General features: G+C 41.2%; 1 protein-coding gene across 2 annotated transcripts in view; it reads right to left on the minus strand.

The window, feature by feature from the left end:
* cntn4 (contactin 4) overlaps positions 1-22,585 on the minus strand; it is a 191,719-nt gene that overhangs the window by 93,772 nt on the left and 75,362 nt on the right. For both annotated transcript variants that reach the window (XM_087840514.1, XM_087840512.1), the window contains exon 5: positions 13,356-13,451. In XM_087840514.1, coding sequence (XP_087696640.1) covers positions 13,356-13,451 — 96 coding nt within the window. The remainder of the gene's footprint in view (positions 1-13,355; positions 13,452-22,585) is intronic.

A 22,585-nucleotide genomic window follows, 5' to 3' on the forward strand; every position in this document is an offset into this window, starting at 1 on the left:
TGTAGCTATGATGGTGTTTGCTAGTTCACCTTACATGCATTAATGTAATAACGTGGTTAAACTACTCAACGTAAATTACACACGAACAACATTAAGCTACTCACGCAGAGAAGAACGGCTGCTGCTGCATCATCATCCTCATCATTTCTGCTACACTGGCAGGGCTAGGGGCCAGGACTCTCCTCTTCGGGTTCTTGGGGGATGTTGCTAACTCCGGGTCCGATAACAGGCACCACACCCGCAGTAGATGTGCTCGGTGTGAGGGCTCGCAGCAAGCTATCAAATACGGAGCATTTTTCTGCTTTTAAAAAAAAAACGCTATGCGTCGCCAGGTGTTTCATCGGATTCGAGGTGTTACCTCCTTTGACAGTATCACAGTATCACCTTAAAGCACTTATTGCAGGCTGCTGAGTTTGCATCTTTTGCTGTGAAGTACAGCCAGACTTTTGACCGCTTCGTCTTGGGCATTTTTAATCTGTAGCTCTGCTCTAAAAAAACGTACGTACCTGGGCCCGCCTACTATCCTCGGAAACGTAAAATGATTGGCTAGAATTCAAAGTGTATCACAGCTCAGGAAAAATAAAGCACCGAAATGTGCGCTGCTTTTCGGTCTGGTTACTACCATTTATGTCAGAACCGGTGCCATCATGGCACTGGATACCGGTACCCATGCCTAATAATGAGATTTGCTCGTTGTTGCATCACTTTGTAGCTGACGGCTGGCTGCTATAACATGCTCCGGTTACATAAAGTATCTTGAATGTTCACTCACTGGCCACTTTGTTAGGTACACAGGTTTGACTGCTGGTAAATGCAAATCACATGTTGGCAGAACAGTCAAGACAACCAGCTGAAGTTTGAACCAATGGTCACATTACACAGACAGAAACAGAAATTTATACTGTGGAAACTGAAATCCTACAGCTCTGCACTCATTTCTTTATATTTTGATTCCAAGAAGCCAGAATTTCTGCTTCTTCTTTAAAGTGATATTTAGTTATGAACACAGAAAAACTGTAAACAGATTTTGGCCCATCATGCCGTACCATCTGGAAAGTGTCTGTTTGGCAACGGCTTCATTTTTAAGCGCGACAATGATCCCAAACAGCCTGCTAATGCAGTAAAAGCATACCTGGATAGGAAAACACTCAACAGAACACTTTCAGTCATTGATCGGCATCCTGAGAGCCTAGACCTCAACGTTATTGAAGCATTATTGTGTAGGATCATCTTGAGAGAGAACGCAACAAAAAGCACCCAACATCCAAAGAAGAGCTTTGAGTGTCCTTGAAGAAGGATCCTTAAAAAAACACACACCCATCAAAGCTTGTCTAAGAGAGCTCAGGCTGTGCTGAAGAATAAAGGTGGTCATAGCAAATATGCACTTTCAAACTAATTTGAATGTTTTTGTCTTCTATCATGTTCAGGTTTCCTCACTCCACCCATATCCCATGATCCTCGCAAAATATAAAGAAATAAGAGGTGGCTTGATCATTTACACCTGGACCTTAGCCCTGCTGTCTGCACAGTACTGTATGTGTACTACGGCAACCAGGTGTTGCAGGGAATCACTGGACATTCTGCTGCCACAGACTCTCATTAGCTTCACACCTGATGCTCTCTCTTACAAGCTGAGAACAGAAGAACAGGCGTGCACGCCGCATCCTCCATGTTCATGTTTCCTTTCTTTATTCTCTTCTCTTTGCTTCACTGCCATACATTCTCACTCCCCTTCCTCTTTCACGGGGGGGGGGGGGGGGGGGGGGGGGGGGGGGGGGGTTGCCGCACCCGTAAAATGTTTATTTGAGCAGGTTCCTCCGTGCTCGCAAATTGCTGCAACGCTGCTGTGCTCAAGATCTATAAATATATTTTACAATACTCAAACTCAGGACTTACAGCTGTGGACTTTTGCCTGCTTGCTGTTTTGCAACAAGGCAGACTACTCTGCATGTGATAACTTGCGAATTGTAAACGGTTGTAGTCATTTGCCCAGATTTCCTAAAACATCTGAACATGCTAACAAAGAACGAGAAATGCTCTTTCTGATGTGCACAAGTAGCACAGTGTTTGGAAGGATTTTACACAGGGGTCAAATTCCCATCAACACCTGCTGTGTATACGTTGCATGACACAAACGGATAATTAGATGGATTCTATGTATGTGTTGCTCTAATGTGTTGAATATGCATTTCCTTTTTCCTCTGTTTTGCTTTTCTCACCTACTGTTGACTAAATAACGGACGATTACAAGTGTAGTGATTACACAGCATGTGCACATGTGCAGAAAACAATTTTTTATTGGGAATCATAACATGTGTTTTGATGTTATGTTTGATGTTTTCAGGCCCCTCTTCTGTGGAACCAGCTTCCAGTTTGGATTCGGGAGACAGACACTATCTCTACTTTTAAGATTAGGCTTCAAACTTTCCTTTTTGCTAAAGCATATAGTTAGGGCTGGACCAGGTGACCCTGAATCCTCCCTTAGTTATGCTGCAATAGACGTAGGCTGCCGGGGGATTCCCATGATGCATTGAGTTTTTCCTTTCCAGTCACTTTTCTCACTCACTATGCATTAACAGACTTCTCTGCATTGAATCATATCTGTTATTAATCTCTGTCTCTCTTCCACAGCATGTCTTTTATCCTGTCTTCCTTCTCTCACCCCAACCGGTCGCAGCAGATGGCCCCGCCCCTCCCTGAGCCTGGTTCTGCCGGAGGTTTCTTCCTGTTAAAAGGGAGTTTTTCCTTCCCACTGTCTCCAAAGTGCTGCTCATAGGGGGTCATATGATTGTTGGGTTTTTCTCTGTATCTATGAAGCGCCTTCAGGCGACTTTTGTTGTGATTTGGCGCTATATAAATAAAATTGAATTGAATTGAATTGAATTGAATTGAATTGAATTGAATTGAATGTGACCTACCTGCTTTACTTTTGCATTTCTATTCTCAGACACTCACAGTGGAGTTTGTCATCGTGGCATTAATATTTCTCTCTAATCTGTGAAATGTCACATTGCTCGTGAATTGTGAGACACTTCGCGATGCCTGCAGTGCCGTGTTTGTGATGTAACATGAATATAAGAACAGGAATAAATTAAGCAAACACAATGATGTGAGGAAACATTGAAATCTTGCATGAATATAATTAAAATCTACACAGTGTGATACAGTCTAAATTGAATGTCTTTTCTAATTACATCACCTTGAACATGTAAACCATGCAAAGTGCAGCAGCGGCGAGCTGGAGCAAAGATCATCGATGTGTCTAAGAACAACATCACTGGCAGTTTAACCTCTGATACCCAGCTCCACCTGTAACTGACTTTGAAATGCACGAAAACAAAAGGAGACGTGCGTCTCTGAGAAATCTGTTTTGACTATAACCTCTGTTCCCTGAAGGAGATGAACAAGATTGCAACATCCACGCAACATCTACCCGATGCTGCGTTAGCACAGGCGTCAGCTTGCATCATTCTTTCAACAGGTAAAAAGAGATCACAGCGGGACGTACGGGACACAATAAATCCCCAGGAGTCCTGCACTCGTGAGACACTCTCTGTTCCCACAGATGAAGCTGGCGCTTTACCGTGAGGAAAATAATGTGTAAAAAATATATGTCCAAGAGCCACAGCAAATCTCCCCCTGAGTGTTCACCACTGACGCAGCTTTGCATTCTTTTAGCATTGTGTCACGATGTAAAGTCTAAAAAAAATTGATGCAGCAAATATACTTGTTCCATTCATTCTTCTTTTCTGCAAAGATATAATGCCTACATTTCCCACAATACAACTCAACCCCTGACAGGCCAGTTTCAGATGCAGGTTTGTTATACTGAAAGTTGCCAAAGCAGCAAGCCTCAAAGAGAGGGCTGCGGAGGTCTGGTTTGCTCTCGCTGTTCTTTCATTTTCAGTCTTGTGGTCTTCTTCTGGGTTGGCCAGCATCATTTGAGGCAATATTTCAGGCTTTGCGCGGCTCCCTCTGGAGTCACAAAATGCTTCGCAAATGCAGTACGACTCCCCCACATCGGTCAGCAGGCAAACTTTACAGAGATGAAGTCTGTATTTTAGTTTTGTTTCCACTTTGATGCTGTTACTAAAGGGCTGTTTCTGTACTATGTGTCATGCCAGTGAACCACTGAGAAAATATTTTTTCATTTCTCTAATGTGAATCGTCGGGTAAGTTATATCACTGTGAATCAAAAATCTTTATTAATGTATGGTTTAGTAAAAGTTGATAATCAGACAGTGTTGGGAAGGTTACTTTTAAAATGTATTCCATTACAGAATACAGAATACATGCCCTAAAATGTATTTTGTAACGTATTCCGTTCTGTTACTCAATGAGAGTAACGTATTCTGAATACTTTGGATTACTTAATATATTATCATGCTGTTTACAACTACATGAATGTACTATTGCTGTGATTTATTACTGTTACTGAAGGTCAGCGGCTCCGAACCGTAGTAAAGGGACCTCTGGCTAATACGGTGGGTTCTGTGTCGGGCTCGTAGCCGAAAACTAGCTTTACTTTGTTGTCTGGGTCAACTTTGCTAGCGAGAAACAGAGAGAGGCGTTGAAAGGCTGCTCCAACGGAACTTATTGTTTTTGGAGGAAAACACGAACACGGTGTACAGTCGAGTCTTAATAACTTACTTACAACTGGGCTCGTCAGGCGCTCTTCTTGGCTGCAGTGGTTATTATTATATTTACATGCTTCCAGCTCCCGTTTTTGCTCATTACAGCTCATACTTTTCCTTTTCCTCCCTCCCTCGCTCACAGACACATAACGTGTATGGCAGTCCATTCTCCCTGCAGCACGGACTACACTGCCTATGATGCTACATTCTTTAGAGCTATACCTGTAGCATTCTGCCTATTAGCTTAGCACAACAACAACAGGCGCTCTCTCACCCAGGAAACACGCAGAGAGAGAGCGTCACCCTGTAACCATGGCAACCGTAACGCTGCCGCCTGGAACAACAGAACGTAGCTGTCAAACAAAACCCAAACAGTCCTGACCCGCCACAATATGAAACAGGGAAGTACCGCCATGTAATCCATTTATTTCAACAAAGTAACTGTATTCTAAATACCACCTTTTTAAACGGTAACTGTAACGGAATACAGTTACTCATATTTTGTATTTTAAATACGTAACGGCGGTACATGTATTCCGTTACTCCCCAGCACTGTAATCAGAAAATAATGAATTAGTCTTATCTTTGAACTAAAGATGGTAACCAGGTCTTCTATAACTTGAACTCTTTGTACACATGAGAGAATTTTCTAGGGTCTGACTGAGTGTGCACAGATCTGTGCACAATCCCACTAAGTGAGCTGAATTCTATGCAGCACCAGAAGCAGTTATAGGCCTGTGATGGCAAGCCAGCTATAAAAGTGCTATGAATTCAACTTACAACTGCTGTCCAATGCTCTGCTAGGCAAGCTAGGTGTGTGGACGGAGCTGTCATGTTTTCGACAATTGTTATTTTCCCCTTGCACAGCAGGTGACAGCGCATTTCTTCTGGGATGAAATCCCCACAGGCACTGAGGGATTTGTGTTTATGTGGCAGCACAGTGGAGCCCAAGGACATGCCATGTGACTGCAGCCTGGCAGAGGGGACACAGTCGCTTACACGCCATTAAAAAAAAACCCATAAAGAAAAGGAAAAAGGAAATGGTCTTTATACATGGAATGACATGAACGTATATTTGTTTGAGGCCGTGAATTCCCCTCTTTTCAATGCTTTCATACCGCACACACAGGCGTGCGTGCGCTCCAAACGCAACAATAACAACAACTAGTGTAAACTTTAAGAAGCTTAAAGGAGATTGAGGAAGCATGTCACTCACACACGTCTTTTGGGAAATGTGTGCGTTCTCTGTTCAGACTCCTCTGTGACCTTTTCATACGTGATTTGAAACTCCAATCAACTCCCGAGTGTCACTCTCAGAAAAATATCCCATTTCATGCCGCTGTCATGTTGTCGGTTGCTTGTCTGCAAAGTTTCTTCTTCGGCATGAGGTAACTGCTAGATTATATCAAAAGCAGAAGGGTTTGCAGAAGAGGCTCTGTTGGCTCAGCCATGGACGGTGTGACAGTGACATGCGATATTATTTCAGAGAGCCGAAGTTTCCAGACAGATGAAGAGGGAGAAATATGATTGAATACGGGATTGTGAAAGGAGATTACCCATGGAGATTGTGAAATGTGTCGGCTGCTAATCAGATTAAGAGCAGAATAATCCCTGATGGAAAAAAAAGAGAAACTACTAAATATGAATCAACAAATACCACGGAATAAACATGTCGCTCCTCATGCTGCATGAAGAGATTAAAACTTCATATAGCCTTTATCAAAGTGCGCCTTCAGAAGGAATTTAAATATCTTATTTTTGACAAGCAGAAGGATAGTTGAGCTGCTATTTGAATACTGTTGCCAGGCGACTGATCAATATACCAACAGAGAACCTAAAACAGGTTGACAACTTCAGGCAGCTATCATTGAACATGCTATGTTCATTTTATGTGACGTACTTTAATCTTATTTAAGTTTATAAATCTTTAAGTTTTTCTTGGCTGAGCAGTTTAATATCTCTGATGTTTTAATGTCAGTAATAATAATATTTTCTGTATAACAGGTTAAAAGAAAGTAGAATAGTATGATCAGAAAAAAACTAAATGCTCACTCAATCATAATTGGATCATAAATGAAAAATAAACTTCAGTATTTTCATATATTTCCAGCTCTCCTCACCTGAATGACCAGACAGTAACTCCTTACATGTGTGTCCAAATTCATGGCTGCATCCTCCTGAGGACCCGGCCTTCGCGGTCTAAGTGGGCCGGGCCCTCCGAAGGCCAGATGTACGGGTGATCTGATGTGAAAACGATGTAGGGGGAGTTCGCTGTTATCGCCCCGGCTAGCTATCGAGCTCGTGGGTAACAGACGTCTCCAAAAACGTTGGAGCACTTTTCCAGACATGCGATGTCTTGATAAACCGAGCAGATATTTGACGTTTACACAGCTACATTCTCGCCTGAAAATATCTTAAAAGTTTACTTTGTGACCCAGAAAGATTAATAAAAGTAATATTAAAATTTAGTAGCGGCCGCCATTGTTGGAAATTGGAATTGGCTGAATTCTGGGATATGGTGGGGAACAAAGGACTAACCCGACCCATCCTTCAAATTCGGGGAAAAGGAAGACTGTCGGCTGCATTTGTCGGAGTCTACGAATTTGGACAGCCTTCGTTGCGTCGCTGTGACGTAATCAGTCTACAAATGCGGCCTCAGGAGGATGCAGCCCATGAATCTGGACGCCCCCGACATCACGACTAGCATAAACTAGGATAACACGATAAGGGAAGACAAAATCACCATATGATAATATGCACAACTGTATCATCACCTGAGCAAGGTTGCAGAATAGTTACACCCTTATCTAAAGTCCTAATATTACCTTGTCATCTGTATTATAGTTAGTGACGCAATCCCTGTGTATCTGTCATTACTGTGTCATTAATCATAGTTTGTACTGTCACCAGTAATTAATCTAGGCAGCTGCTGTGCATGCTGCTTATGATATTTGCTTCCATAATATGCAGGTTACACGTCACGCTTATCACAAACACACATGTTGCTGTTATCACCACACAGTTATGTTTCTGTTTACTGTAGATACAGCACAAAGAGATGTGCTGACCAACCCCCCTAAAGACACACATGCACACATCCTATCTAATCCTGGCTTACATACAGCAGATATGTGCTTCCCTTCCAGCACATTCCCTTAATTTTCTGTTCCTTTGAAATCATTCTCTCTATCACCATCCCCATCTACTCTGTGTCCGAACGCATCTTTCTGCATGGGTGACTCCATGCTGCTTACAGCGGGCAGGACAGCTGTCTGCCACACATAATGTGCCCTCTGAGAACCCCCTCTGGCAGGTGGAAACCCACCAGAGCCTTGGGCTTACGCAGAGGGTCCTAACTCCATGGGAAGATCTGCAAACATATGGCACTGAATAGGGATGTGCAGAGGTTTTCCTTGCAAGTACCACCCACATGCAGAATTTGATTAAAATGCAATGAGGTCCTTGTCAGGGAAGGAAGGTGGCTTAGGTGGCTCGACAGTCATTATTGTCCTGTTATTGGCTGTCATTCTACCGATGCCACATTGTGATTCATCCTCTCTGTGCCAAAGGAACATCATAAAACTTGACTGCACACGACTGAAAATGATCCCCTCCCCAGTCTACCAATGCACCACAACAAGCAGAGAATGTGTGTCATTATCAACTTTTCATATAACTCTTCGGGGTTTGGGACAGGGTTGGCTCGTTGCTGAAAGCAACAGGATGAAACTGTCTAATATTCTTTCTATTCAGAAGGATTGCTTTCAAACAAACCTTGAAATGCTGTCAAGCTTACAAGATGTCAGCATGGTGTCGCATTCAGAAACAAACACAACACAGATTTCAAACATGTATTTTGACCGATTGAAAACTGCCAGGTTAGCGGCCTCTCTTACACCCTCAGAAAAGAGAAAAATACTGTTTCCTGAATATAAACCTATGTTCTGTTGTTATCATTCCGTGTCTCCTTTCAGGCTGCCTGCAGATTAAAAAGAAATGTCTTCACAACCTGGATGCATGGCCTTTTCCTCATTAGTCATCTTGTTTCTGTGAATTTATGAGAAAACACACACCATTGCGTATCTTTTGACACGCCAAACAGATTTGCAATAAAACAAGGACACAACTGAGATTGATGACTGAGCTGCTTCCTGAATTCATGTCTCTAGCAGAGCATGTAAAAGCTTTTCAACCGAGGCTCTGCAGCTTTTTACTGTTGTCCAGCATAGTGTTTCTAATCACACGAGCAGTGATATTCATCAAAACATTTCCTCACAGCAACTGGAGGATTGTACTTAGGTAACATAGTGCATGGTTTGTTTAATGACTTCTGAATACTTGCTATGTTTTAACAGCTTGGCAACATTTCACACATCTTTTGAAATTAATTGTTTATTTAATTATACTCTGTGTACCCTCAGAGAACCCATTTTTGTTAGTGACACCTTTGTAAATGAAGCAAACTTAAGCTAACGTTAGCTACTGTTCCTCTCTGTTGAAGCTCAGAGCCGAGTACAGACACTCAGATTTCTTATTCATATAGATGACAAGCCACAGGCTTTTAGTTGTTGTTTGTCTCATTTTTTTCAAGTTAAATGATATGGAAACAAGCTGCCTTCACCTATGGGAGTACCACCCATGCCTTGAAGCTCCCAGCACACAGATTTTGTGCTGATGTTAATGCCAGAGGAGGTCTGGAGCTCTTTAACTTTATGTGATCTGTTACTTGTTACAACAGTGGCATCCTCTTACAGTACCACACTCAGATTCAGTCAGTTCTTTAGAACAGCGGCCTCCAGCCCCAGTACCTGTCCGTGAGTCGTTTGGTACCGGGCCGCAAGAGTTGAGGCTCAGGTGTGAAATTTATGGTTTTCAGGGTTTTTAATCGTTATTTTTTTTAATCATTTTTATTAGGGATGCAACGATACCAATTTTTTCAAACCGATACGATACCGATACTTGGATCTTAGTACTTGCCGATACTGAGTACAAAAACCGATACTTCTACCACACACACACACACTGCCCGTGGATTTTCTCTTGACATTTTTCATCGCTTTTCCAAAACCTGAGTTAAAGTTGGCTGTTCCCGTCCACACTGCTGACATTTTGTTTAGCCTAGCTACAGCAGCCTCCAGTTTCTCTTTTTTTATCTGGAGCTGCCAGTCTCACTCGCCTAACCCTGTGCCTGTTTAGCGCGGGATGTCCCCCTAGTGGCCAATCTAAAAAACTACAACAGAAATGATAAGCCACCCTCTGATTAATGAAATAAGTTAGTATCGGTTCATGGTATCGGTTAACTTTTACGAGTATGAGTACACACACATTTTACAGTGTCGGCCCCGATACCTGATACCAGTATCGGTATCAGTGCATCCCTAATTTTTATCGTTAACTCGGTTTCCCTGGGTCCTTTCCCGTGTGTTATGAATAAATCTTCTTTTTTTTGTTACCAGTACTGGTTTTATTTTGTTGTATTTATTCGCGACACCTTAAAGGCCGGTCCGTGGCGCAAAAAAGGTTGGGGACCGCTGCTTTTGAACAACCCCTTCTTTCACAAATGTTTGTAAAGTCAGACTGCATGGCTGGCTCCTTGATTTTACACACCTGTGACACTGCATGTGAAAACACCGGAATTAAAAAATAAAGACTTTTGTCCAAATAGTTCATGTCTCCATTCGCTATTGTGAATAAAGTTGCATAATGTACCAGCTAAACCAGCTAAAAGTGGAAAAAATGGCAAAACTATTTCATGTAGAATTTGTAAAATACACAAATGTGTGCATATCTGTGCGTGTGAAAAGTATATGGCCCCTGTGATTTGTCTTCTCCGTCCTCTGGCTTGGTTACTAGTGAAAAAACAAAAAGCGCCTTAAAACCAGTCTTAAATTCATAGTTTCACTGTTCCAGAAGCTTTGTGGAAAAGTAAAGCGACTTGCAGTTTTAAGGAATAAACAAAGTGCCTGGTATTTATTGGGTCCTATTTTCAGAAGTGTATTAATACACATCATGTGCTCTGCTGTGGAAATAAATCATCAGGCGGGTGTATGTGGTTTGTGACTCAGTAAACTAACAGATAGCGAGAAACGAATAAGCGATAGAAACAAAGTTCACAGATCACAGATTTATTCGGATGAATAAAATGTTAGCTTTAGATTCTGATGACAAGAGGAGAGACGAAAGAACACCACCAGGAGCTAAAGCGCATTTGTACGCTCCTTTTTATAATGGTGTAAAAATAACTGGAACTACTAAAGTGAAGCAAAGAAAGGGAAACAGGGCAAGAAACAAACAAATAAATAAATAATAAAATTGTCAAATTACAAACAAGCAAGCAAAGCATTACAATCACGCAAGCATTAAACAAAGAACAGATTTAGTCATTTCTCAGGGTGAGCGCTCACTAATTTTAATTCAGCATGTTTTATGCCACTCACTTCCTTTCAGGCAAATTAAATTTGAATTCATTCAGAGGATGCATTTTGCTGCCTAATTGCGAGGCTTTATGTCAAAGGATGCCCTATCGTACATGTTCACTCTGACCCTAGCATGACGCCGAAGCGCCAGAGTAGCAGCGGTGCGCCCTGTCACCCGCCGTGCAGCGTGCCATTTCAGATGCAACAAAGCAGCGTATCGGGTCAACAAAGAAAAGCACCACTGGCAAAACACTTAGCTCTTTGCCTGCTGATTGATTGCTTTTCATTGTTGCCAGTTTGAATATGCTGTTCCTCTGATGGGCAGCTTGGCAGAACATGTAATCGTGTGTGTGTGCTTAGAGCCAATAGCCTGGCCAGGATTTGTGGGGAAGCCTGTTGAATCCCGATTTAGTGTCTGCTGTCTGATATTTTTGTCTGAGTGAGGGATTTGAAAAATGCCTTGAAAATAATTTTGAGAGCTAACACTCAGTGCGGACTGGCAGGTGAAGATAATCGCAGTGAGTTTCTCATTAAAGGTCATGCAAACCAACACGCTCGTGCAGGTTTCAAACGTGCGAGGTCTCTGGGGCAAGATGAGAGGGTATAAACCGAAGACGTTTTGTCCTCGTAAATGTTTAATGTTAGAAGAACCACAGCAACAACAAATGATTAAGGCTGTTTATCCAACTGAATGACAGAGCGGCGGTAGCTTCTATTACAACAGAGAGATGTAATTTACTAAAATGGACTTCTAACTGACACTTTGTATTGGCTCTGTTTATTAGTGAGGAGACAAGTGTCTTGAGGGGGCTTTTCATGTGCCTGTTGGTCTTAAAAAACACAACCTAATTGGATTACTTCGGCACAAATCGGCAGATATGAAGAGAATCAGCAAAGCAACTATTCACAGTATAGAGAACAATCAAACGCGGGCGTGTCAGCTCGGCTATTTGAAAGTAAATCTAAAATTCAGAATTACTCCACAGCTTGCCAAGCTTTCACCGGTTAAAACCCCAAAAGGATACAAGCTGCAAACAATTACAATCAATTCAATGCGAGCAGCATTTTTACTAAGCAGACCAGTGTATGAATCAGTGATATTTGTTAGGTAGCTGTCAGCTGGGAGAATGTAATCCAAGCAGCTGTTGCATTTAGCACTTCCAATAAGCGAATTGAAGAAGCTGCACAAGGACACATCTGCTGCAATTAGACGAATGGAATGAAGAGCTTGGCTTAAAACTTGATTTTTAACTGAAGAGTTTACCTCAATTGTCTTTTGGTGTTTTAATAAAATTGTCCAAATACAAATGATATAAATAACCGAGGCTTATTATTATTTTTATTTTTATTATTATTATTGTTGTTGTTGTAGCCGCAGTGAGAAATTTCTCAAACTCAGATTGGCTTCATAAAAATACAGTGAAGTTGACCTTTAACTTTTGGACATATATTTAAAAAAAAAGTTATTTTTTGTGAAATATTTTAACATTTTGTAGTTGAATTGTTTGCATCAGCCAAATTCTAAGAAATTCCCTCAAGGATAAGGTATCACATTCCCGAGTTATCTAGGCGAATGGCCAATAATGTGATTTGTGAGGTCACAATTTCCTTCACTTTTGACCCCCGGATTGTAATCAGTTCCTCTGGTCACAGCCTGCTCTGTGATGAAAAAGGACAGCTTTTCAAATGTCTGAATAGTGCATGTAATTCGTGACACTCTTCTCTCAGTTTGAACTAACCATATGAATGATCTTGTCGCTGCTTGAGCAAGATCGGTGCATCTAAATGAACCCACCTGAACTCAGAAGGCAGCCTAAGCTTACCTACTGCACAGTCTGGCATGGTCTTCTCATCTGGCTTTCAGCAAGAAAGCAAAATCATTTGTATGCTACCTTCTCACACCTTATAAAATTCAGAGTATCGTTGCCTTGAGCTTGAGAGCAAACGTCGCTGAATAAATAGAGCTGCGCAATAGTTTCTTTTAACTGCCATGGAAATGAAGTCAAAAAATAACCCTCTCATCAAAGCGCATTCAGCTTTAGGCTCCTAACAGAGAGGCTGTCCCACTTCCCATGACCCAGCTGAGAGTGATCGCACCTACACGAGGCACGAATCGCTTGGAAATTTTTCAAACCTAGCGAAAGCCGCTGTTAAACAGGTACATCTCAAAGAGCTCCGTCTGAAAACGCTTCAGTCATCGTTACTTTGCACAGTGAGATAACTTCCAATTTTCAGTGTGAAACAGACACATGCTCGCTAGTCAACTGAAAGAAAAAGAAAAAGCCCGAGAACTTATTATTTTTACCTCCAGAATGAGGAGGAGGGCCGCAGAGCAGAACCACTCCTTGACCTTCACGCACTGAAACAGAGCTTCTTCTCTGAGTCTTGAAGTTTTCCAAGTCTGCAAAATAGAAAAAAACAAAACAAGAAAACAGCAGTAAGTAAAATATTCCACAAGCTGGAGGCTGTTACATTTTATTAGCATACACATGAAGGTGCTGTCATGAACAAATTACTGTTTTTCTTACTTCTTTTCAAGGTCACATTGTGCGCAACCTAAAGCAGCAGGTGGGGAAAACGCTCACAACAGGTTGCCTGTTTATTACAGAGCTCGCAGACATAAACACAGCACATACTCACATAGCGCCAGAGAGTTCATGGCCTATATTTCTTCAGACTGTGGGAAGAAACGGATGCTTTATCCTGTCAAATAGAGTACTTGTAAACTCTGAGGGCCAGAGTTCAAACTCACAGCGTGTCAGACGCTGGTGCAAAAAACCTGAAGCCCCGTCCCAAGCAAATGATATACAAAAACACGACGCACGGAACATTTTGAGTAAGTCAGAAAAAACCTTTAAAGACTGTCTGAACCTTCAGCAGCAACAAACTGAACATTTTTGGCAGTAAACAGCCTTTGGCTTTGCCTCAAGCCAAATCACCCCACCTCCCCCCCCCACGTGCGCCTGTGCTGCCGATATCCAAATTCACAGAGATGGTGCCACAAGTACGGGGGTTTTGGTGGAGGAAGACAGCAATGAGTGATTTAAAAAAAGCACAGCATAAATCAGTACAGGAGAGATACGTTGTACCTGACTATTATAAATCATACAAAGTCGTCATAGGAAGTGTAAATGCTTTGATATGACTAAAAGGACAAATGAATTAAATTTCTCATTTATTATTGTTAAAAACCTGACAAACTCCCTCAGTGATTAATTAGAAATAAAAATTAAAAAGTAGAATCTGGATGAAAACTTGTGATGAATTTTAGAAGAAAAACCCTTTGAGGACTGAGCATTAGCATGACTTTCCAACGCCTCCCCTTCAACTGGGTAAAAGCATTGTCTTGTGAGTACAGCGGACAAAGTTTGCAGCACTATGAACACGTTTTGGATGCAAACTCAAAAATCTTAGGACTTTTTAAAAAAACTAACAAGGACAGGAAGTATCGGAAAGGCAGAATAGTTTTAAATATATGTTTGCTTTAAACGTTCAGAAGAGATTGTGCCTTTGCTCAAAGGAAGGGAGCTGCATTCAGTTATTTGGCTGCTCTTGTGAGTGTGTGTGTGGATGGGGGTGATGGTGGGTAAGGGGGGTGAGGGCCACCTTATGTCACTTCTTTTGACACACCCCTGTTAATCACACACAGATAGGTCGATGGAAGGAAGCACTCACCCGTGTGTGTGTGTGTGTGTGTGTGTGTGTGTGTGTGTGTGTGTGTGTGTGTGTGTGTTGCTCAATTTCTTTTTGCTGGATTTATTTCTTTTGCATACTTGAGGGGACCCACTTAAGATAAGGGGGAAATGAAAAGAATGAGGCCCATTATTGCTCCCTGTAACCTGCACTGGTAATTGTATGTTGCGAATAATGAATCTAAGTTAAGCTTGAGCTGAATACATGATGAAAAAAAAAAGAACTATAACTAAGCACTGAAATCAATAAAGACACACACCCACACTAATATGAGCCAGACAGCAATCTGAAGCCTCGCTGCTAAGCGGAGAGGGTTGCCGTGGCAGGTCGCACATGAGGGATTTTAATAGCTCTGGTGGTAATCAGGTTACCTTTCATTCATCAAACCTACCACCACCGAACCACACAAAGCTATTCCTAGTAGGCCTTTGACACCACAAGTACTGTTAAACTGAAGTATTTTCCTTTGACGGCTGATGGAAACAATAGCAGGTCAGAACCACATCTGACATTTGCTGATGATTTATGCAGAGCAAATCATCTGCTAATCGGAAGGTTGGTGGTTCATTCCCTCCAGTCTGGGCAGGATACGAACCCCAAGCTGCTCCATCGGAGTATGATTGTTAGATAATGGTGCCTGCATGAATGAGCGCTCAGACAGAGTAGAAAAGCGCTATAGAAGAACCAGTTCATTTGAAATTGGCTCCATTAATGATGTACAGAGCTCAGTAAATGTAATTCACACGTTGCATAAAGACTAAGTGTCTGCACTGGCAACTCAGTTTGAAGAGTGCTACATATATTCCTAAGGGAACTACTTAAATACAGATACGTGTAATAAGTACAAAGAAAACACGGATCTACTCGTATATTTAGAGGTTAATTGGCAGCATAATTAAATTAAACAGCTTCTTCTTCTTCTTCCTTTATTCCACTTCTTGTTTTTTTTTTTAATATTCAGTTTGAGGTCAGAGATCATTCATAAATGTGATTTTAGCTACCGAACCGAATAAAAGACAGACAGCGAATTAATACATTAAGAGGCTTGATATACTGTCTCAGATTTATCCATACATATTCTCCAAATTGGATTAATTAACCTTAATTAACCTTGCAATATGCAGTATATTGTCAAGTCAGTTCGAGCGGTGGCGCGGACACGAGCGCCGTCTTTGCAGACCTGCTCGTCTCAAAACTGCAAACAATCCACTCAAATGAGATTACTGATTAGTTCAGCTCCAAGTGATCTAAATGTAAAATTATCGGGCTCAGTGATTTATGAAGAGGACTATAAGGTCAGTTAATATATGTCATATTGGCCACAGAACAAGTCAATTAAGAGGCTGCCTTTAATTATTTCTTTAAACATAAATCTCTTCTTAACCCAAGAGTACGCTTTAACTAATAGCGATCTGAGAGTCTTAAGCCCTATTAAAAGAGCAATTCCTAATATTTTTATAAAGATTAATGCCAGATTGGACCGTGTCTCCCTGAAGGATGTAAAACCAAAGTCAGCATTCTTGCCTAAAACTAGAGAGACAGAAAAAGAAAACACCTGAATCCATACATGGGGTAAAGTCATTCAGAATAAATTGGCAGAGTGCTACAATTTTAAAGAACAGCACCAGTTTCTGCCTGAATAATACACGTGCAACATCTAAACTATTGTCCTCTCATTGTTCTTGGCTACAACTGCTAAAGCAAAGTTGCACCGTGGTGTTGGTGGAGAGCAAAAAACAAACACCAGAGCAGGACTTTGTTTTTGTTTTCCTGTCTGTGCCTCTGAGGCACTTGTACCTGAGCTCAGTGAGGTCGAGGAGCTGAGAAAAAGCATCTTGGGCTTCCTGGTGTACGCATGCGGAGGACACTATGGATTACTTCACATTTAAAAACATGCTGTCCAGTAGACTTGGACGGCTGCTGAGAAAGCATAACAAAGAGAGGCTGACGTTCACGCTGCCTCTGCTGTGGCCCGGGTGCCAGCACAACTAGCTGTGTTGAGCCCGCAGGACTCACTCGTAGCGCTTGCTGTCCACCGGCTGCAGCAGGAACTGAGTCATGGTGCTGCAGTTTGTTTTATCAGCGACCGTTTGTGATTGTGTGGAGGGGAGCACAAGTGTGTGACTGTGAAGGACACTGAACTTTAGGAGATAAACTCACTGATGGAGTAAGAGACGCCGGCTACTTGTGAAGGGTAGCGGTGCATGATTTGTCTCTGTCGTACCCCCTCTCCTTCTATACTCCACCCAAATTTTTCTCCACCTCTAATATTCACAGTAACAATATGAAGTATTTTTCTTTTCAAACGTTCTTAGTTCCTGTTACAACAACGCCCAAAACGTGAAAAACCATTCAGCTCAATATATAAATATAATATAGGGCTGCCACGATTAGTCGACTAGTCACGATTACGTCGACTATCAAAATCGTCGACGATTGATTTAATAGTCGACACGTCGTTTGAAGCATTGTAAGATCCCAAAAGATGCAGGAATAAGTAGTAGGATTTAAGAGTGTAATAACGGACTGAAACAGAAGATGGCAGCACTGCATGTACAAGGATGCCAGCTGCCGTTAAACCCCGAAGAAGAAGAAGCTCTGTCCCAGAATTCATCCAACAATGGCGGCAGCTAGTTAGTTTTAATATTACTCTTATTATTCTTTCTGGGTCACAAAATAAACGTTTAACATATTTTCAGGCGAGAATGTAGCTGTGTAAACCTTAAATATCTGCTCAGTTTATCAAGACACCACATATTTTCAAAAGCGCTCCGACGTTTTCAGAGACGTCTGTTACCCACTAGGTCGATAGCTAGCCGGGGGCTAGGCTCACTAGAACCCGTGAGAGCACCGGACTCCCGGCAAATCGTTTTCAAACCCACCGCCGTCTTTCGCTACTCAGGTTAAACATATATAAGTCACTTAGATAACTTAAAAAAATATTGTTTGGCTTTTTTAGTATTTTATTTGTTCCTGAGTAAATCGGTTTGGCTGAGATTAAAGTTATAGTTTTTACACAGCTGAATAAATGTCAAGCAGACAACTGATTATCAGAAGTGTGAGATGCTCGAGAATTTACTCTGGTGTCCTGTTATATTTTAGATAGCAAGGAGTTTATTAAACTTCACCGAAACAATCTGCATATTTCATTAAAATTTAATAAACTATCATCTTGTCTTTATTTTTAGTTAGCACATACCTTAAACACTAAAGCTGTAAGCTAATGATAGTTATATAAGAGCAGATGCTGCTGGTGCAATAAGCTGTACGTTTTATGTCCAATGGATGATGATCTGATTAGTCAACTAATCGCAAAAATAATCGGTGACTAGTCGACTATCAAAATAATCATTTGTGGCAGCCCTAATATAATATCATAAAAGCTTAAACTAAAGAAAGAGCTCGGTTAAACCAAAAAACAAACAATCTGACAGGACAGCAGGTGGTATGAGGACTTTCTGCTTTTGTCCTTGCAGCAGCAAAGTTAGCAAGAGCAGTAAGTGGTTCACAGGGTTGTTGGGATCCATTAATTAGCCATATCCTCTGTGTCAGCTGATCCTCCGGGCTTTGTTTTTTCTTATTCATGCCACACAAATGTTCCTTCACAGTAACGTGTGGGATTACACCACTTTTTAATGACGACTAGTGCATCCCATGCACATTTCTTCTTACTCAGATTAACGTCTCTACCCTCCTGAAAATTCCGGCCATCTAGTACAGTCAGACTGAGGAACACCGGGAGTTTGGCAACGTCTCTCTGCAACGCTCCATGAGACAGACACATAAGTCACACTGAGCAAGAAAAACAAACTGTATCAGACGATAAAGTCACAAAAAAAGAAACAACAACAACATGCTGCTACGCCTTATGGCGCCATGAAAAAAAAGCGACATTTACCACTCATTGGAAAATGTTATTTTAATGAAATAACATTATGACGAAGTTTAAAACATAAAAAAATGACTTATTGTTTACTGAACTTGAGATAGAGATATCCATCATACTTCCTTGCCTTCTATTTTGATCGATGTGGTGGTTATATGCATCGTCTGTTATTTCCCTTTCTTACCTGTCAGAAAACTCTCCATCGTCTTTTGTAATTTTGCACCCTGAAGCTCGACAGCGCTGCAAGTCTTAAAGCACTCCTGTTAGTTTATTGTTCCCACATGAAACAGTTTTATTCAACTTCTCCACTCCACATTTTTTTCATCCTGGTCATGCGCTCCTCCGTGAAATAGCTCCATACCCCCCGAGTAGAGCGAGCCCCGCAGTTTTAGAACCACCACACTCAGCTGCACTTTTATAATGCAGGCAGGGCTTAAACTACCACAGAGTAGTGCAGGAAAGTAATCATTTTGAGGTACTAACTCCAATATAGTCTTACTGAATCTCAAATTGACAACATTTCAGAGTGCAACATTGTTATTATTATTATTATGCTTAATTTTGTTTTGCCTACAGATATTAAGAAGGTAGATGCTACACAAAACATAAGCTTGCAACATATCTCAATAAATTAAACTAGTTAAAAATAAAAATTTGTGATTTTACATCATAAAATCACAAATTTTACACATACACATTCTTAATAATTAAATTTAGAATTAGAATTTTATATTTTAAAGTGTGATTATAATATAGCCTCAGAGATAATCTGCTACCACCATTCCTTTATACTTTGCACTGTATGAAACCATTCGTATTGTTGGAGGTTGGGTTTCTGTGCCCAGCATCTCAATTATTTTAGAAATCTTATAATAAAATATTTCATTATGCTCGTGGCTGTACATTAGTTTAATGCTAAAGAACTTGCACAGAAATCCACCTATTTGATTAATGCACTTGTTTGTCCTGCTCTTTACTGTAAAAACACGTCTGCTACACAAATGGATAACTGAACATCAGTGCGGCCATCCACAAATGGGATGACAAAGTCGCTGTCTACCATCATTTTTACACAGCAAATCACTGTCCTCCTAAATTCCTAAATTTTCTACACTGTGAAAAGCCGGCACCCGGTTTTGGCTGGTTGGTGACCAAAAGTGCTTAAAAAGGCACACAAGGCAAATATGTCTGCAGATGTCCATATAAGACGCTTTCTTGGAGGTTTATGATGTGTGTAGAATTCAATCAGGACTCAAAGCTTAAATTAGGTGATTTATTTTTATTGCTTTTTTCAGTTTTTTTTTAAGGAACACTGACTGCCTAGTTATCTCTTAACTGTCACTCAAAGGTGATTAATGTTGTAGCAAGGCTAATCGACTTCCCTCTTCCCAATGGGCTTTATCTCAGACTGGTGTGGCTCATCAGAGATCACTGATGAAAGCTGCAATATCTGCACTGCTTTTTTTCTCCCCTTTGCCCTTTTCAGTGAAATTAATTATTTTGCTTCTACAGTCGTCTTTTTTATTCATGGTGGTACAATAAAAAGCTGCAAATAGACGCCCGGTTTTCTCCTAAACACTGCTTGCGTTATTGGGCACAATACAAAATTTCACGGTTGCTCAAAAATGGTGAGAGCTGAATCTTTTTTCTTCTTTTTTTTTGGATTAACCCCCCATTTACTTTCATCTAAAAACATGATAGAAGGTTAGATAAAAGCATCCGAGCCTTCCCAAAATACGATCCTATAGAACAAAGTCAACAAAAGACAGAGACATCTAAGGTACTGAATTTGTTCCCCCCAAAAAAGTCTTTGGCATTATTTTTGGCTGAGATGAAAGCTGTTGGGATTTATGAAGTGGTGATGTCTACTTCACTAAAGGTACTGATTGTGCCTGTTCACAGCGACAGGCATGGCCTCGCCCATGCTGAAAGCATGCAGCAATAGTGGCAAAATCCACCCCCCCCACCCCCTCCCCAAAAACCAACCTCCACCTTCAGTCATCCACTCTCAGCAGCCAAAAAAGACCAAAAGAAGCATTGTTGTGAAAGGTACTTTGGGAAAGTCGTAAAAAGCACAATTTACAATATGGTACGGCCGATGCCTTCAGATGCGGGGTGTGTGTGTGTGTGTGTGAGGGGGGGGGGGGGGGGGGGGGAGGCTTGGGGTGCATTGTGGTGGGAGGGCTTGACCAAAAGCCTGTTTTTTGTTTTTTTTAAAGCGCACGCAGCTGTGCACATGTTCAAAAGGAAGCATGAAAGCACAGACTTTGCCTGCAAGGGATATCTCAAATAACATATCCATTAAATTTGTCACTGAAAGGAACAGTGGCGAGCGCAAGTCCTTTCGAAATTTCATTAAAATATTATAGAACTGAGCTAATGTTTTCCGCACAAAAGCTTCAGAGTAATGTTCAAAACGGGAAGTGGCTAACAATGATTAATAGCCTCAGAATAAGTAAACCTGATGTCCCATCTAGATCCATTAGCATCAATTATTGCAAACCTGGGCTGGCATTACAAACAATGATCCAGATTAAGCTGATGATCACATACCAGACATATGAGCTTTCCAAATGCCAGCACAACTTATCATACTTCAACAAGCCCGTCCAACCGTGAACATTAGATCCATCACAACCTGCTACCCCCTTGAGGATGCTCTTTGTCTTCAAGTGGAAGGTGGATATATTGTGTTTGTGTGTGTATGAGGACATCACATCTATGTTTGTACTGTCTGTGCCTGCGCAAAGGTGGAAGCCAGCACACAGGTGTGTATTCAGTGATTTTTATCAGCCTGTCTGTCACTAGACAAGACGAGATGAATGCGAGGAATGAAAAAAGAAAAGATCTTTAAAAGTATCTTTAATTCTCCTGCCTCAACTCTGGTCCTCAGCTGGTCCACATGGAGTCTAAAAGCACTGTGGTTTGCAGTTAGTGGAGTGCTCTTTACTTACCCGTATATTGCGAAAAGAACATTATGAAAAGACAAGTCAATGTCTTAAACTTGCTTCTTGCTAATGCCAGCAGGGGGCGACTTCTACAACTGCAAAAAGTTGTTCAGTTGTACCAAAGTCGATAGCAACATGACATTGAGCTCTTTTTTGTTAAAAACACCACTATTTGGGTGACTCTATGAGCTCAGACACTTGTTTCAAGTTTTACAGAAGATTCGAGCCAAGAAGGAGGATAAATTGGGGTTTTATTTTCCTTTACCATGTGACTGACACAACGCTAGCCTTGGTTTCTGAGATCATAGAGTGGTTAGAGTCCCTATCCCCCAAAACACCAAGGCAGTGATAGTAAAAACAGCCAGTTACATCTGCCTTCATTTATATACAGTCTCTGGGTAGACCTTCGGATAAGTATAGAGTTGCACGGAGGCCGACAGTAGTATTTTTAGAACTGAGATTAAAGTGCATATATTTTGATGCTGCACTTCCATGAAATTTGCAACATTCTAACATATGCAGATAAAATAAAGTCAGGTTGCAAACAGCAAGATTACCCAGTCCTCTGTTCAAAAAACACTGAATCCTACTTTTTAAGCGAAGTAGCTGGAAGCCATTTTTCCACATTCACCCTGCTTATTTGACTTGGGAAAGTTCACACATTATTCCATTCCCTGCTAGCCTTGCACTTAAATGGCCCACATTAGACATTAGCTGCATCAGTTCATTAACAATTGATACCAAACACAAACCAACGCTGTGCATCTCGTTGTACATTTATTGCATTTAAGTTTAAACTTACTGCTGATTGGTTAGTGTTAATATTAGCTTTTATTAGGCAGTGACTCCCTGTACATTAGTACATTAGGGCAATGAAATACCAGCTCAAGTCAAACTCACACACTTTCAGAGGCCGTCATGAATGCTGGATCCCAACAAAACCACAATGACAATGCCTTCAAGTACATCAGTATCATCAATGTATCCATATCATGTTCTTTCAAGGAG

This window comes from Neolamprologus brichardi, chromosome 5 (genome assembly GCF_056152115.1).
Source record: "Neolamprologus brichardi isolate AB-2024 chromosome 5, ASM5615211v1, whole genome shotgun sequence".
In the NCBI taxonomy this organism is placed as follows: domain Eukaryota; kingdom Metazoa; phylum Chordata; class Actinopteri; order Cichliformes; family Cichlidae; genus Neolamprologus; species Neolamprologus brichardi.